Source organism: Oncorhynchus gorbuscha, linkage group LG10 (assembly GCF_021184085.1).
Source record: "Oncorhynchus gorbuscha isolate QuinsamMale2020 ecotype Even-year linkage group LG10, OgorEven_v1.0, whole genome shotgun sequence".
Classification (NCBI taxonomy): domain Eukaryota; kingdom Metazoa; phylum Chordata; class Actinopteri; order Salmoniformes; family Salmonidae; genus Oncorhynchus; species Oncorhynchus gorbuscha.
Window position 1 is genome coordinate 4,657,551 of NC_060182.1, and position 18,103 is coordinate 4,675,653.

General features: G+C 41.7%; 1 protein-coding gene across 1 annotated transcript in view; it reads left to right on the plus strand.

Annotated features, from left to right (window-relative positions):
• Positions 1–18,103, plus strand: part of LOC124045394 (CDK5 and ABL1 enzyme substrate 1-like) — a 118,747-nt gene that overhangs the window by 50,053 nt on the left and 50,591 nt on the right. Inside the window, exon 3 of the mRNA XM_046364691.1 lies at positions 5,984–6,061. Coding sequence (XP_046220647.1) covers positions 5,984–6,061 — 78 coding nt within the window. The remainder of the gene's footprint in view (positions 1–5,983; positions 6,062–18,103) is intronic.

Consider the following 18,103-nt stretch of genomic DNA (forward strand, 5'->3'; position numbering starts at 1 on the left):
CTGTTGAATGTTGGCTCTTGGCTGTTGAATGTTGGCTGTTGAATGTTGGCTGTTGGCTGTTGAATGTTGGCTGTTGAATGTTGGCTGTTGAATGTTGGCTGTTGAATGTTGAATGTTGGCTGTTGGCTGTTGAATGTTGGCTGTTGAATGTTGGCTGTTGAATGTTGGCTGATGGCTGTTGAATGTTGGCTGATGGCTGTTGGCTGTTGAATGTTGGCTGTTGGCTGTTGAATGTTGGCTGTTGGCTGTTGAATGTTGGCTGTTGAATGTTGGCTGTTGAATGTTGGCTGTTGGCTGTTGAATGTTGGCTGTTGGCTGTTGAATGTTGGCTGTTGAATGTTGGCTGTTGAATGTTGGCTGTTGAATGTTGGCTGTTGAATGTTGAATGTTGAATGTTGGCTGATGGCTGTTGAATGTTGGCTGTTGGCTGTTGGCTGTTGAATGTTGGCTGTTGAATGTTGGCTGTTGGCTGTTGAATGTTGGCTGTTGAATGTTGGCTGTTTAATGTTGGCTGTTGGTGAAAGACAGTGGTTGCGTTCCAAATAGCATCATGATCCTATATAGCGTACTGCTTTTGACCTGAGCTATATGGGAATATGGTGCCATTTGGGACAAAATCTAATTAAATGTTATTTGTCACATGCGCCGAATACAACAGGTGTATTAGACTGTGAAATGCTTACTGACAAGCCCTTAAACAACAATGCAGTTCAAGAAGGACTACAGTCAGTACCTTATAAAGACACAGTCAGTACCTTAGTTATAAAGACACAGCCAGTACCTTATAAAGACACAGTCAGTACCTTAGTTATAAAGACACAGTCAGTACCTTATAAAGACACAGTCAGTACCTTATAAAGACACAGTCAGTACCTTATAAAGACACAGGCAGTACCTTATAAAGACACAGTCAGTACCTTAGTTATAAAGACACAGTCAGTACCTTATAAAGACACAGTCAGTACCTTATAAAGACACAGTCAGTACCTTATAAAGACACAGTCAGTACCTTATAAAGACACAATCAGTACCTTATAAAGACACAGTCAGTACCTTAGTTATAAAGACACAGGCAGTACCTTATAAAGACACAGTCAGTACCTTATAAAGACACAGTCAGTACCTTAGTTATAAAGACACAGTCAGTACCTTATAAAGACACAGGCAGTACCTTATAAAGACACAGTCAGTACCTTAGTTATAAAGACACAGTCAGTACCTTATAAAGACACAGTCAGTACCTTAGTTATAAAGACACAGTCAGTACCTTATAAAGACACAGTCAGTACCTTAGTTATAAAGACTACAGTCAGTACCTTATAAAGACACAGTCAGTACCTTATAAAGACACAGTCAGTACCTTATAAAGACACAGTCAGTACCTTATAAAGACACAGTCAGTACCTTATAAAGACACAGTCAGTACCTTATAAAGACACAGTCAGTACCTTATAAAGACACAGTCAGTACCTTATAAAGACACAGTCAGTACCTTATAAAGACACAGTCAGTACCTTATAAAGACACAGTCAGTACCTTATAAAGACACAGTCAGTACCTTAGTTATAAAGACACAGTCAGTACCTTATAAAGACATAGTCAGTACCTTATAAAGACACAGTCAGTACCTTATAAAGACACAGTCAGTACCTTATAAAGACACAGTCAGTACCTTATAAAGACACAGTCAGTACCTTATAAAGACACAGTCAGTACCTTATAAAGACATAGTCAGTACCTTATAAAGACACAGTCAGTACCTTATAAAGACACAGTCAGTACCTTATAAAGACACAGTCAGTACCTTAGTTATAAAGACACAGTCAGTACCTTATAAAGACACAGGCAGTACCTTAGTTATAAAGACACAGGCAGTACCTTATAAAGACACAGTCAGTACCTTATAAAGACACAGTCAGTACCTTATAAAGACACAGTCAGTACCTTATAAAGACACAGTCAGTACCTTATAAAGACACAGTCAGTACCTTATAAAGACACAGTCAGTACCTTAGTTATAAAGACACAGTCAGTACCTTAGTTATAAAGACACAGTCAGTACCTTAGTTATAAAGACACAGTCAGTACCTTATAAAGACACAGGCAGTACCTTAGTTATAAAGACACAGTCAGTACCTTATAAAGACACAGTCAGTACCTTATAAAGACACAGTCAGTACCTTATAAAGACACAGTCAGTACCTTATAAAGACACAGTCAGTACCTTATAAAGACACAGTCAGTACCTTATAAAGACACAGTCAGTACCTTATAAAGACACAGTCAGTACCTTATAAAGACACAGTCAGTACCTTAGTTATAAAGACACAGTCAGTACCTTATAAAGACACAGGCAGTACCTTAGTTATAAAGACACAGTCAGTACCTTATAAAGACACAGTCAGTACCTTATAAAGACACAGTCAGTACCTTATAAAGACACAGTCAGTACCTTATAAAGACACAGTCAGTACCTTATAAAGACACAGTCAGTACCTTATAAAGACACAGTCAGTACCTTAGTTATAAAGACACAGTCAGTACCTTAGTTATAAAGACAGTCAGTACCTTAGTTATAAAGACACAGTCAGTACCTTATAAAGACACAGTCAGTACCTTATAAAGACACAGTCAGTACCTTAGTTATAAAGACACAGTCAGTACCTTAGTTATAAAGACACAGTCAGTACCTTAGTTATAAAGACACAGTCAGTACCTTATAAAGACACAGGCAGTACCTTATAAAGACAGTCAGTACCTTATAAAGACACAGTCAGTACCTTATAAAGACACAGTCAGTACCTTATAAAGACACAGTCAGTACCTTATAAAGACACAGTCAGTACCTTATAAAGACACAGTCAGTACCTTATAAAGACACAGGCAGTACCTTATAAAGACACAGGCAGTACCTTAGTTATAAAGACACAGGCAGTACCTTATAAAGACACAGTCAGTACCTTATAAAGACACAGTCAGTACCTTAGTTATAAAGACACAGTCAGTACCTTATAAAGACACAGTCAGTACCTTATAAAGACACAGTCTGTACCTTAGTTATAAAGACACAGTCAGTACCTTATAAAGACACAGTCAGTACCTTATAAAGACACAGGCAGTACCTTATAAAGACACAGTCAGTACCTTAGTTATAAAGACACAGTCAGTACCTTATAAAGACACAGTCAGTACCTTATAAAGACACAGTCAGTACCTTAGTTATAAAGACACAGTCAGTACCTTAGTTATAAAGACACAGTCAGTACCTTAGTTATAAAGACTACAGTCAGTACCTTATAAAGACACAGTCAGTACCTTATAAAGACACAGTCAGTACCTTATAAAGACACAGGCAGTACCTTAGTTATAAAGACACAGGCAGTACCTTAGTTATAAAGACACAGTCAGTACCTTATAAAGACACAGTCAGTACCTTAGTTATAAAGACACAGTCAGTACCTTAGTTATAAAGACACAGTCAGTACCTTATAAAGACACAGGCAGTACCTTAGTTATAAATACACAGTCAGTACCTTATAAAAACACAGTCAGTACCTTAGTTATAAATACACAGTCAGTACCTTAGTTATAAAGACACAGGCAGTACCTTATAAAAACACAGGCAGTACCTTAGTTATAAAGACATAGTCAGTACCTTATAAAGACACAGTCAGTACCTTAGTTATAAAGACACAGTCAGTACCTTATAAAGACACAGGCAGTACCTTATAAAGACACAGTCAGTACCTTAGTTATAAAGACACAGGCAGTACCTTATAAAGACACAGTCAGTACCTTATAAAGACACAGTCAGTACCTTAGTTATAAATACACAGTCAGTACCTTAGTTATAAAGACACAGTCAGTACCTTATAAAGACACAGTCAGTACCTTAGTTATAAAGACACAGTCAGTACCTTATAAAGACACAGTCAGTACCTTATAAAGACACAGTCAGTACCTTATAAAGACACAGTCAGTACCTTATAAAGACACAGTCAGTACCTTATAAAGACACAGTCAGTACCTTAGTTATAAAGACACAGTCAGTACCTTATAAAGACACAGTCAGTACCTTAGTTATAAAGACACAGTCAGTACCTTATAAAGACACAGGCAGTACCTTATAAAGACACAGTCAGTACCTTAGTTATAAAGACACAGTCAGTACCTTATAAAGACACAGTCAGTACCTTAGTTATAAAGACACAGTCAGTACCTTATAAAGACACAGTCAGTACCTTAGTTATAAAGACTACAGTCAGTACCTTATAAAGACACAGTCAGTACCTTATAAAGACACAGGCAGTACCTTAGTTATAAAGACTACAGTCAGTACCTTATAAAGACACAGTCAGTACCTTATAAAGACACAGTCAGTACCTTATAAAGACACAGGCAGTACCTTAGTTATAAAGACACAGGCAGTACCTTATAAAGACACAGGCAGTACCTTATAAAGACACAGTCAGTACCTTATAAAGACACAGTCAGTACCTTAGTTATAAAGACACAGTCAGTACCTTATAAAGACACAGGCAGTACCTTATAAAGACACAGTCAGTACCTTATAAAGACACAGTCTGTACCTTAGTTATAAAGACACAGTCTGTACCTTAGTTATAAAGACACAGTCTGTACCTTAGTTATAAAGACACAGTCAGTACCTTATAAAGACACAGTCAGTACCTTATAAAGACACAGTCAGTACCTTATAAAGACACAGTCAGTACCTTATAAAGACTACAGTCAGTACCTTAGTTATAAAGACACAGGCAGTACCTTAGTTATAAAGACACAGTCAGTACCTTAGTTATAAAGACACAGTCAGTACCTTATAAAGACACAGGCAGTACCTTATAAAAACACAGTCAGTACCTTAGTTATAAATACACAGTCAGTACCTTATAAAGACACAGGCAGTACCTTATAAAAACACAGGCAGTACCTTAGTTATAAATACATAGTCAGTACCTTATAAAGACACAGTCAGTACCTTATAAAGACACAGTCAGTACCTTAGTTATAAAGACACAGGCAGTACCTTATAAAGACACAGGCAGTACCTTATAAAGACACAGTCAGTACCTTATAAAGACACAGGCAGTACCTTATAAAGACACAGTCAGTACCTCATAAAGACACAGTCAGTACCTTATAAAGACACAGTCAGTACCTTAGTTATAAATACACAGTCAGTACCTTATAAAGACACAGGCAGTACCTTATAAAGACACAGGCAGTACCTTATAAAGACTACAGTCAGTACCTTAGTTATAAATACACAGTCAGTACCTTAGTTATAAAGACACAGTCAGTACCTTATAAAGACACAGGCAGTACCTTATAAAGACACAGGCAGTACCTTATAAAGACACAGGCAGTACCTTATAAAGACACAGTCAGTACCTTATAAAGACACAGTCAGTACCTTATAAAGACACAGTCAGTACCTTATAAAGACACAGTCAGTACCTTATAAAGACACAGTGTCTTAGTTATAAAGACACAGTCAGTCTAGTTATAAAGACACAGTCAGTCTTAGTTATAAAGACACAGTCAGTACCTTATAAAGACTACAGTCAGTACCTTAGTTAGTTATGAAGCAGTTCTTTGTAATGTTAAAGATATTGATAAGCAAGATGTTGGGAACTGAGTCATACTTCTATTAAGCCAACACTATCTTAACTTTTACTCAAGTATGACATTTGAGTACTTTTTCCACCACTGGTGTCCCCTTAAATGCTACTGAGATTAGCATTTATGCTTATGTAACTGATGTGAAATGGCTAGCTACTTAGCGTTGTCTGTCTGTCTGTCTGTCTGTCTGTCTGTCTGTCTGTCTGTCTGTCTGTCTGTCTGTCTGTCTGTCTGTCTGTCTGTCTGTCTGTCTGTCTGTCTGTCTGTCTGTCTGTCTGTCTGTCTGTCTGTCTGTCTGTCTGTCTCCCTTCATCCCCCTCTGACGTGGCTGATGTGTCTCCAGGATCGTGTTGATCTGTGCCAAGCGTTCTCTGTTTGCGGTGTTCTCGGTGTTGCCGTATGGAGACAGCGTTCACATCAGGTACAGTACAACTTCTTCCTTTCACACTATTGCTTATTCAGCATGTCACGTTTAGTCATGTGTTGCTTCTTCGCACCGTTAAATTGGGGAATATTCACACGTTGTCGTAGCACAAACTGTTCACTCAAATGATCCCACCATGTTTTATGAGACTCCTGGGAAGCCTGGGCCCACCCACTGGGAAGCCTGGGCCCACCCACTGGGGAGCCTGGGCCAGCCCACTGGGAAGCCTGGGCCCACCCACTGGGAAGCCTGGGCCCACCCACTGGGAAGCCTGGGCCAGCCCACTGGGGAGCCTGGGCCAGCCCACTGGGGAGCCTGGGCCAGCCCACTGGGAAGCCTGGGCCAGCCCCTGGGAAGCCTGGGCCCACCCACTGGGGAGCCTGGGCCCACCCACTGGGGAGCCTGGGCCCACCCAATCAGATGCTCTCTATTTGTCAGTGTTCCAAAACGGGACATTATTTGTCTTTTTACCTAAAAAAGTAAACACCATCAGATCGAAGTCATAGCAGTGGACTGGAATGACATTCACTCTCATGGGATGGGAGGCCAAAAATAATTATCTGAAAGCCACACCTCAGATAAGACACAAATGTAACCGCATTGAGGCATAAGTCACTGTGCTTCTATGGTTATATGCACCATGTCGTTCCCAGGACTGTGAACTGTCGTTCTCCGCGGCCGACGTGAGTAAGACATTTAAACGTGTTAACTCTTGCAAGGCTGCCGGCCCAGACAGCATCCCCAGCCGCATCCTCAGAGCGTGCACAGACCAGCTGGCTAGTGTGTTTATGGACATATTCAATCTCTCGCTATCCCAGTCTGCTGTTCCCACATGCTTCACGATGTCCACCATTGTTCCTGTACCAAAGAAAGCAAAGGTAACTGAACCTAAATGACTCACGTAGCAGTTACCTCTGTCATCATGAGGTGCTTTGAGAGACTAGTCAAGGATCATATCACCTCCACCCTACCTGACACCCTAGACCCACTCCAATTTGCGTACAGCCCCAATAGATTCAGGGATGACGCAATCGCCATCGCACTGCACACTACCATATCCCAGAGGAATACCTATGTAAGATTGCTGTCCATTGAGTATAGCTCAGCATTCAACACCATAGTACCCTCCAAGCTCATCATTAAGCTTGAGGCCCTGGGTCTGAACCCCACCCTGTGCAACTGGGTCCTGGACTTCCTGACGGGCCGCCCCCAGGTGGTGAAGGTAGGCAACAACACCTCTGCCTCACTGATTCTCAACACAGGAGCCCCACAAAGGTGCATGCTCAGCCCCCTCCTGTACTCCCTGTTCACCCAGGACTGCGTGGCCACGCACCTCTCCAACTCAATCATCAAGTTTGCAGACGACACAACAGTGGTAGGCCTGATTACCAACAATGACGAGACAGCCGACAGGGAGGTGGTGAGAGTATAACCTCTCACTCAATGTCGACAAAACAAAGGAGCTGATCGTGGACTTCAGGACACAGCAGAGGGCGCACGCCCCCATCCACATCAACGGGACAGCGGTGGAGAAGGTGAAAAGCTTCAAGTTCCCTCGGCGTACACATCACTGACAATCTGAAATGGTCCACCCACACAGGAGGCTGAAGAAATTCGACTTGTCACCTAAAACCCTCACACACCTTTACAGATGCACCATTAAGAGCATCCTGTCGAGCTGTATCACCGCCTGGTACGACAACTGGTATCACCGCCTGGTACGGCAACTGGTATCACCGCCTGGTACGGCAACTGGTATCACCGCCTGGTACGGCAACCGGTATCACCGCCTGGTACGGCAACTGCACCGTCTGCAACCACAGGGCTCTCTGGAGGTTGGTGTGGTCAGCCCAACTCATCACCGGGGGCACACTGCCTGGACATCTACAGCACCCAATGTCACAGGATGGCCAAAAAGATCATCATGGACATCAACCACCTGAGCCACAGCCTGTTCACCCTGCTACCATCCAGAAGGCGGCAGGCAGTCTAGTGGTTAGAGCGTTGGACTTGTAACCGAAAGATTGCAAGATCAAATCCCGGAGCTGACAAGGTAAAAATCTGTCATTCTGCCCCTGAACAGGCAGTTAACACTCTGTTCCTACCTAGGCTGCCATTGAAAATAAGAATTTGTTTTGAACTGATTTGCCTGGTTAAATAGAGGTTAAATAAACAATGTCAGTACAGGTTCATCAAAGCTGGGACAGAGAGACTGAAAAACAGCTTCTATCTCAAGACCATCAGACTGCTAAATAGCCATCATTAGTCACTGTCACTAGTGGCGACCACCCGGTTACTCATCCCTGTACATAGACATGGAACACTGGTCCCTTTAGTAATGGAACACTGGTCCCTTTAGTAATGGAACACTGGTCCCTTTAGTAATGGAACGCTGGTCCCTTTAGTAATGGTCCCTTTAGTAATGGTACGCTGGTCCCTTTAGTAATGGAACACGGGTCCCTTTAGTAATGGAACACGGGTCCCTTTAGTAATGGAACACTGGTCCCTTTAGTAATGGAACACTGGTCCCTTTAGTAATGGAACACTGGTCCCTTTAGTAATGGAACACGGGTCCCTTTAGTAATGGAACACTGGTCCATTTACATTTAACATTTAAGTCATTTAGCAGTAATGGACCACTGGTCCCTTTAGTAATGGACCACTGGTCCCTTTAGTAATGGAACACTGGTCCCTTTAGTAATGGAACACTGGTCCCTTTAGTAATGGAACACTGGTCCCTTTAGTAATGGAACACTGGTCACTTTAGTAATGGAACACTGGTCCCTTTTAATGGAACAGTCCCTTTAGTAATGGAACACTGGTCCCTTTAGTAATGGAACACTGGTCCCTTTAGTAATGGAACACTGGTCCCTTTAGTAATGGAACACTGGTCCCTTTGGAACACTGGTCCCTTTAGTAATGGAACACTGGTCCCTTTAGTAATGGAACACTGGTCCCTTTAGTAATGGAACACTGGTCCCTTTAGTAATGGAACACTGGTCCCTTTAGTAATGGAACACTGGTCCCTTTAGTAATGGAACACTGGTCCCTTTAGTAATGGAACACTGGTCCCTTTAGTAATGGAACACTGGTCCCTTTAGTAATGGAACACTGGTCCCTTTAATAATGGAACACGGGTCACTTTAATAATGGAACACTGGTCCCTTTAGTAATGGAACACGGGTCCCTTTAGTAATGGAACACTGGTCCATTTACATTTAACATTTAAGTCATTTAGCAGTAATGGACCACTGGTCCCTTTAGTAATGGAACACTGGTCCCTTTAGTAATGGAACACTGGTCCCTTTAGTAATGGAACACGGGTCACTTTAATAATGGAACACTGGTCCCTTTAGTAATGGAACACTGGTCCCTTTAGTAATGGAACACGGGTCCCTTTAGTAATGGAACACTGGTCCATTTACATTTAACATTTAAGTCATTTAGCAGTAATGGACCACTGGTCCCTTTAGTAATGGAACACTGGTCCCTTTAGTAATGGAACACTGGTCCCTTTAGTAATGGAACACGGGTCACTTTAGTAATGGAACACTGGTCACTTTAGTAATGGAACACGGGTCCCTTTAGTAATGGAACACTGGTCACTTTAGTAATGGAACACGGGTCACTTTAGTAATGGAACACTGGTCCCTTTAGTAATGGAACACTGGTCCCTTTAGTAATGGAACACGGGTCCCTTTAGTAATGGAACACTGGTCCCTTTAGTAATGGACCACTGGTCCCTTTAGTAATGGAACACTGGTCCCTTTAGTAATGGAACACTGGTCCCTTTAGTAATGGAACACTGGTCCCTTTAGTAATGGAACACTGGTTCCTTTAGTAATGGAACACTGGTCCCTTTAGTAATGGAACACTGGTCCCTTTAGTAATGGAACACTGGTCCCTTTAGTAATGGAACACTGGTCCCTTTAGTAATGGAACACTGGTCCCTTTAGTAATGGAACACTGGTCCCTTTAGTAATGGAACACTGGTCCCTTTAGTAATGGAACACTGGTCCCTTTAGTAATGGAACACTGGTCCCTTTAGTAATGGAACACTGGTCCCTTTAGTAATGGAACACTGGTCCCTTTAATAATGGAACACGGGTCACTTTAATAATGGAACACGGGTCCCTTTAGTAATGGAACACGGGTCCCTTTAGTAATGGAACACTGGTCACTTTAGTAATGGAACACTGGTCCCTTTAGTAATGGAACACTGGTCCCTTTAGTAATGGAACACGGGTCCCTTTAGTAATGGAACACGGGTCCCTTTAGTAATGGAACACTGGTCCCTTTAGTAATGGAACACTGGCCCCTTTAGTAATGGAACACTGGCCCCTTTAGTAATGGAACACTGGTCCCTTTAGTAATGGAACACTGGTCCCTTTAGTAATGGAACACTGGTCCCTTTAGTAATGGAACACTGGTCCCTTTAGTAATGGAACACTGGTCCCTTTAGTAATGGAACACTGGTCCCTTTAATAATGGAACACTGGTCCCTTTAGTAATGGAACACGGGTCCCTTTAGTAATGGAACACGGGTCCCTTTAGTAATGGAACACGGGTCCCTTTAGTAATGGGACACTGGTCCCTTTAGTAATGGGACACTGGTCCCTTTAGTAATGGGACACTGGTCCCTTTAGTAATGGAACACTGGTCCCTTTAGTAATGGAACACTGGTTACTTTAATGTTTACATACGGTTCTACTCATTTCACATGTATATAATATATTCTAGTCAAGTCCATCCTATTCAACTATTGCTGTACATATACTATTCTATCATATACTACATATTCTATCCATGTATTCTACAGATATACTATATATTCTATCCATATATTCTACATATATACTACATATTCTACACATACTACATATTCTATCCATGTATTCTACATATATACTACATATAATATCCATGTATTCTACAGATACTACATATTCTATCCATGTATTCTACACATACTACATATTCTATCCATGTATTCTACACATACTACATATTCTATCCATGTATTCTACACATACTACATATTCTATCCATGTATTCTACATATATACTACATATTCTATCCATGTATTCTACATATATACTACATATTCTATCCATGTATTCTACATATATACTACATATTCTATCCATGTATTCTACATATTCTATCCATGTATTCTACATATATACTACATATTCTATCCATGTATTCTACATATATACTACATATACTATCCATGTATTCTAATATAATATAATAATATATGCCATTTAGCAGACGCTTTTATCCAAAGCGACTTACAGTCATGTGTGCATACATTCTACGTATGGGTGGTCCCGGGGATCGAACCCACTACCCTGGCGTTACAAGCGCCATGCTCTACCAACTGAGCTACAGAAGGACCATTCTACACATACTACATATTCTATCCATATACTACATATTCTATCCATGTATTCTACAGATATACTACATATTCTACACATACTACATATTCCATCATGTATTCTACATATATACTGCATATTCTACACATACTACATATTCTATCCATGTATTCTACATATATACTGCATATTCTACACATACTACATATTCTATCCATGTATTCTACATATATACTCCATATTCCATCCATATACTACATATTCTATCCATGTATTCTACATATATACTCCATATTCCATCCATATACTACATATTCTATCCATGTATTCTACATATATACTGCATATTCTACACATACTACATATTCTATCCATGTATTCTACAGATATACTACATATTCTACACATACTACATATTCTATCCATGTATTCTACATATATACTCCATATTCTACACATACTACATATTCTATTCATGTATTCTACAGATATACTACATATTCTATCCATGTATTCTACACATACTACATATTCTATCCATCTATTCTACACATATACTACATATTATATCCACATACTGTCAATAATGTCTATACATCCCATATATATACAGTGGGGCAAAAAAGTATTTAGTCGGCCACCAATTGTGCAAGTTCTCCCGCTTATAAAAGATGAGAGAGGCCTGTAATGTAACGTCATGCTGTTTTTATCAGGTTCTTGATATTCCACATGTCAGGTGGATGAATTATCTTGGCAATGGAGAAATGCTGACTAACAAGGATGTAAACACATGTTTTGGCACATTTTAGAGAAATGTTTTATATTCTTTTGTGCATTTGGAACATTTATGGGATGTTGCTCCTGTTGAATTATGTAATGGCTCAACCAATTTCTATCTATGGTGCTGCTGCAGAGGCTAAAAATGAACAGCTGTAATGCTTCCTGTATGACTGTGTGAGTCATGAATGCATCCAGAAACTGTTTCGTCATCTACCCTGCAGTCCCACGTTCTGTGTGTCACAGAAGAGCTAGAGGTCCTTCTTCTTCTTCTCTCTCGGTCCTCCTGTCAAGCAGATAACTGTCGGTCTCACGGTAACTGACCGTTAATTAACATAACCACATTTAGCATCTCCTGGCTTCCACACATAGCCTACAAGCCACCGATGACCTTTGGAACATCTACGTTTTATAAAGTCTAATAAATCCATGTAATATAGTCTACCTACACCATCACAATAAATCCATGTAATATAGTCTACCTACACCATCACAATAAATCCATGTAATATAGTCTACACCATCACAATAAATCCATGTAATATAGTCTACACCATCACAATAAATCCATGTAATATAGTCTACCTACACCATCACAATAAATCCATGTAATATAGTCTACCTACACCATCACAATAAATCCATGTAATATAGTCTACACCATCACAATAAATCCATGTAATATAGTCTACACCATCACAATAAATCCATGTAATATAGTCTACCTACACCTTCACAATAAATCCATGTAATATAGTCTACCTACACCATCACAATAAATCCATGTAATATAGCCTACACCATCACAATAAATCCATGTAATATAGTCTACACCATCACAATAAATCCATGTAATATAGTCTACACCATCACAATAAATCCATGTAATATAGTCTACACCATCACAATAAATCCATGTAATATAGTCTACCTACACCTTCACAATAAATCCATGTAATAAAGCCTACACCATCACAATAAATCCATGTAATATAGTCTACACCATCACAATAAATCCATGTAATATAGTCTACCTAAACCATCACAATAAATCCATGTAATATAGTCTACCTAAACCATCACAATAAATCCATGTAATATAGCCTACACCTTCACAATAAATCCATGTAATATAGTCTACCTACACCATCACAATAAATCCATGTAATATAGTCTACACCATCACAATAAATACATGTAATATAGTCTACCTACACCATCACAATAAATCCATGTAATATAGTCTACCTACACCATCACAATAAATCCATATAATATAGTCTACACCATCACAATAAATCCATGTAATATAGTCTACACCATCACAATAAATCCATGTAATATAGCCTACACCATCACAATAAATCCATGTAATATAGTCTACACCATCACAATAAATCCATGTGATATAGCCTACACCTTCACAATAAATCCTTGTAATACAGCCTACACCTTCACAATAAATCCTTGTATTACAGCCTACACCTTCACAATAAATCCATGTAATATAGTCTACACCATCACAATAAATCCATGTAATATAGTCTACCTACACCATCACAATAAATCCATGTAATATAGTCTACCTACACCATCACAATAAATCCATGTAATATAGTCTACACCATCACAATAAATCCATGTAATATAGTCTACCTACACCATCACAATAAATCCATGTAATATAGTCTACCTACACCATCACAATAAATCCATATAATATAGTCTACACCATCACAATAAATCCATGTAATATAGTCTACACCATCACAATAAATCCATGTAATATAGCCTACACCATCACAATAAATCCATGTAATATAGTCTACACCATCACAATAAATCCATGTGATATAGCCTACACCTTCACAATAAATCCTTGTAATACAGCCTACACCTTCACAATAAATCCTTGTATTACAGCCTACACCTTCACAATAAATCCATGTAATATAGTCTACACCATCACAATAAATCCATGTAATACAGCCTACACCTTCACAATAAATCCATTATTTATTTTAGACAGGTCTAGGGAAACATGATATTAAGAAAATATTTTCAGAAGAACGGAATAGCACACTCTGAGTTGTCCTTATGTTAGGTCCTGATCTGGTTAATGTCATGTGCCTGTGGGCTACGACTAGTTCATTTAGCAGACAAGATTTGCTTAGAATTCCGTGGCATTATTTTATAGTATGAACGAATACAATTGAACAAAGCTTGAATAAAATATACATTTTTTTCCTCCAAGCGATTTGAGGGAGTGTTGCACATGCGGCTATTTCTGTTGTTGAAGACGTTATAAACAGAGAAATAGGGCCTCCTATATGCTTCATTTTGTAACGGCCATCGGTGGTAGAAGGTGAGGACCAAAGCGTAGCGTGGTGCGTGTTGATGTTATTTATTGTAAACTGAACAACATCTAACAAACAAAAAACACAAACGAAACAGCTGGTGCAACACACACTAAACAGAAAGTACCCACAACTAACAGTGGGAAACAGCTGTTTCCCAACCCTCTGTGTGAGGCACCCTCCGTCCTCAACCTTCTCAGTCCTCACCCTTCCCAACCCTCTGTGTGAGGCACCCTCCGTCCTCAACCTTCTCAGTCCTCACCCTTCCCAACCCTCTGTGTGAGGCACCCTCCGTCCTCAACCTTCTCAGTCCTCACCCCTCCCAACCCTCTGTGTGAGGCACCCTCCGTCCTCAACCTTCTCAGTCCTCACCCTTCCCAACCCTCTGTGTGAGGCACCCTCCGTCCTCAACCTTCTCAGTCCTCACCCTTCCCAACCCTCTGTGTGAGGCACCCTCCGTCCTCAACCTTCTCAGTCCTCACCCTTCCCAACCCTCTGTGTGAGGCACCCTCGTCCTCAACCTTCTCAGTCCTCACCCTTCCCAACCCTCTGTGTGAGGCACCCTCCGTCCTCTCACGCGCTCCACATCCATGTCCTCTTTAATTGCTGCATCCTGATACACTGTCTTTGCTATGATATAAATAACAACAGGCCAATCTGATCTCAGATTCCAGTCCAGTTCAGTGTGCTACATGCACTGAGGGCCCAGTGTCACAGATAGCCCCCAGGGGGGCAAAGGGCAGACATTTCACACAGGACAAACACAGAGAGAAGGAATCAGTTAGAATTAGTCCGTCCCGTCCCCCACCCCCCACATGTTTCTCAGGCTCCATCTGATTAGTGTGCTAGAGAACGAACTCTGATTTTAGGGCCTTCACCTCTCACTGACATCATCACAGACAGACAGACAGACAGACAGACAGACAGACAGACAGACAGACAGACAGACAGACAGACAGACAGACAGACAGACAGACAGACAGACAGACAGACAGACAGACAGACAGACAGACAGACAGACAGACAGACAGACAGACAGACAGACAGACAGACAGACAGACAGACAGACAGACAGACAGACAGACAGACAGACAGACAGACAGACAGACAGACAGACAGACAGACAGACAGACAGACAGACAGACAGACAGACAGACAGACAAGCACACTCACACACTCACGCACACACACACTCCAGCACAAAGCTACAGGGAATTGAATGCATCTTGATTTTTCTCTCTCGCTTTGTCTTTGTAGTATAAAGAGAGGACATTGTGTTTGGGAGGGAAGAGAGGACATGGTGTTTAGGAGAGGAGAGAGAAGAGAGGACATGGTGTTTAGGAGAGGAGAGAGGACATGGTGTTTAGGAGAGGAGAGAGGACATGGTGTTTAGGAGAGGAGAGAGAAGAGAGGACATGGTGTTTAGGAGAGGAGAGAGGACATGGTGTTTAGGAGAGGAGAGAGAAGAGAGGACATGGTGTTTAGGAGAGGAGAGAGAAGAGATGACATGGTGTTTAGGAGAGGAGAGAGGACATGGTGTTTAGGAGAGGAGGGAGAAGAGAGGACATGGTGTTTAGGAGAGGAGAGAGGACATGGTGTTTAGGAGAGGAGAGAGAAGAGAGGACATGGTGTTTAGGAGAGGAGAGAGGACATGGTGTTTAGGAGAGGAGAGAGAAGAGAGGACATGGTGTTTAGGAGAGGAGAGAGAAGAGAGGACATGGTGTTTAGGAGAGGAGACAGGACATGGTGTTTAGGAGAGGAGAGAGAAGAGAGGACATGGTGTTGAGGAGAGAGAAGAGAGGACATGGTGTTTAGGAGAGGAGAGAGAAGAGAGGACATGGTGTTTAGGAGAGGAGAGAGGACATGGTGTTTAGGAGAGGAGAGAGAAGAGAGGACATGGTGTTTAGGAGAGGAGAGAGGACATGGTGTTTAGGAGAGGAGAGAGAAGAGAGGACATGGTGTTTAGGAGAGGAGAGAGAAGAGAGGACATGGTGTTTAGGAGAGGAGACAGGACATGGTGTTTAGGAGAGGAGAGAGAAGAGAGGACATGGTGTTGAGGAGAGAGAAGAGAGGACATGGTGTTTAGGAGAGGAGAGAGAAGAGAGGACATGGTGTTTAGGAGAGGAGAGAGGACATTGTGTTTAGGAGAGGAGAGAGGACATTGTGTTTAGGAGAGGAGAGAGGACATGGTGTTTAGGAGAGGAGAGAGGACATGGTGTTTAGGAGAGGAGAGAGGACATGGTGTTTAGGAGAGGAGAGAGGACATGGTGTTTAGGAGAGGAGAGAGGACATGGTGTTTAGGAGAGGAGAGAGGACATGGTGTTTAGGAGAGGAGAGAGGACATGGTGTTTGGGAGAGGAGAGAGGACATGGTGTTTAGGAGAGGAGAGAGGAGAGAGGACATGGTGTTTAGGAGAGGAGAGAGGAGAGAGGACATGGTGTTTAGGAGAGGAGAGAGGACATGGTGTTTAGGAGAGAGGACATGGTGTTTAGGAGAGAGGAGAGAGAACATGGTGTTGAGGAGAGAGGACATGGTGTTTAGGAGGGGAGAGAGGACATGGTGTTTAGGAGAGGAGAGAGGACATGGTGTTTAGGAGAGGAGAGAGGACATGGTGTTTAGGAGAGGAGAGAGGACATGGTGTTTAGGAGAGGAGAGAGGACATGGTGTTTAGGAGAGGAGAGAGAACATGGTGTTTAGGAGAGAGGAGAGAGGACATGGTGTTTAGGAGGGGAGAGAGGACATGGTGTTTAGGAGAGGAGAGAGGACATGGTGTTTAGGAGAGGAGAGAGGAGAGAGGACATGGTGTTTAGGAGAGGAGAGAGGACATGGTGTTTAGGAGAGGAGAGAGGACATGGTGTTTGGGAGAGGAGAGAGGACATGGTGTTTGAGAGAGGAGAGAGGACATGGTGTTTAGGAGAGGAGAGAGGAGAGAGGACATGGTGTTTAGGAGAGGAGAGAGGACATGGTGTTTAGGAGAGAGGACATGGTGTTTAGGAGAGAGGAGAGAGAACATGGTGTTTAGGAGAGAGGAGAGAGGACATGGTGTTTAGGAGAGGAGAGAGGACATGGTGTTTAGGAGAGGAGAGAGGACATGGTGTTTAGGAGAGGAGAGAGGACATGGTGTTTAGGAGAGGAGAGAGGAGAGAGGACATGGTGTTTAGGAGAGGAGAGAGGACATGGTGTTTAGGAGAGGAGAGAGGACATGGTGTTTAGGAGAGGAGAGAGGACATGGTGTTTAGGAGAGGAGAGAGGACATGGTGTTTAGGAGAGGAGAGAGAACATGGTGTTTAGGAGAGGAGAGAGGAGAGAGGACATGGTGTTTAGGAGAGGAGAGAGGACATGGTGTTTAGGAGAGGAGAGAGGACATGGTGTTTAGGAGAGGAGAGAGGACATGGTGTTTAGGAGAGGAGAGAGGACATGGTGTTTAGGAGAGGAGAGAGGACATGGTGTTTAGGAGAGGAGAGAGGACATGGTGTTTAGGAGAGGAGAGAGGACATGGTGTTTAGGAGAGGAGAGAGGA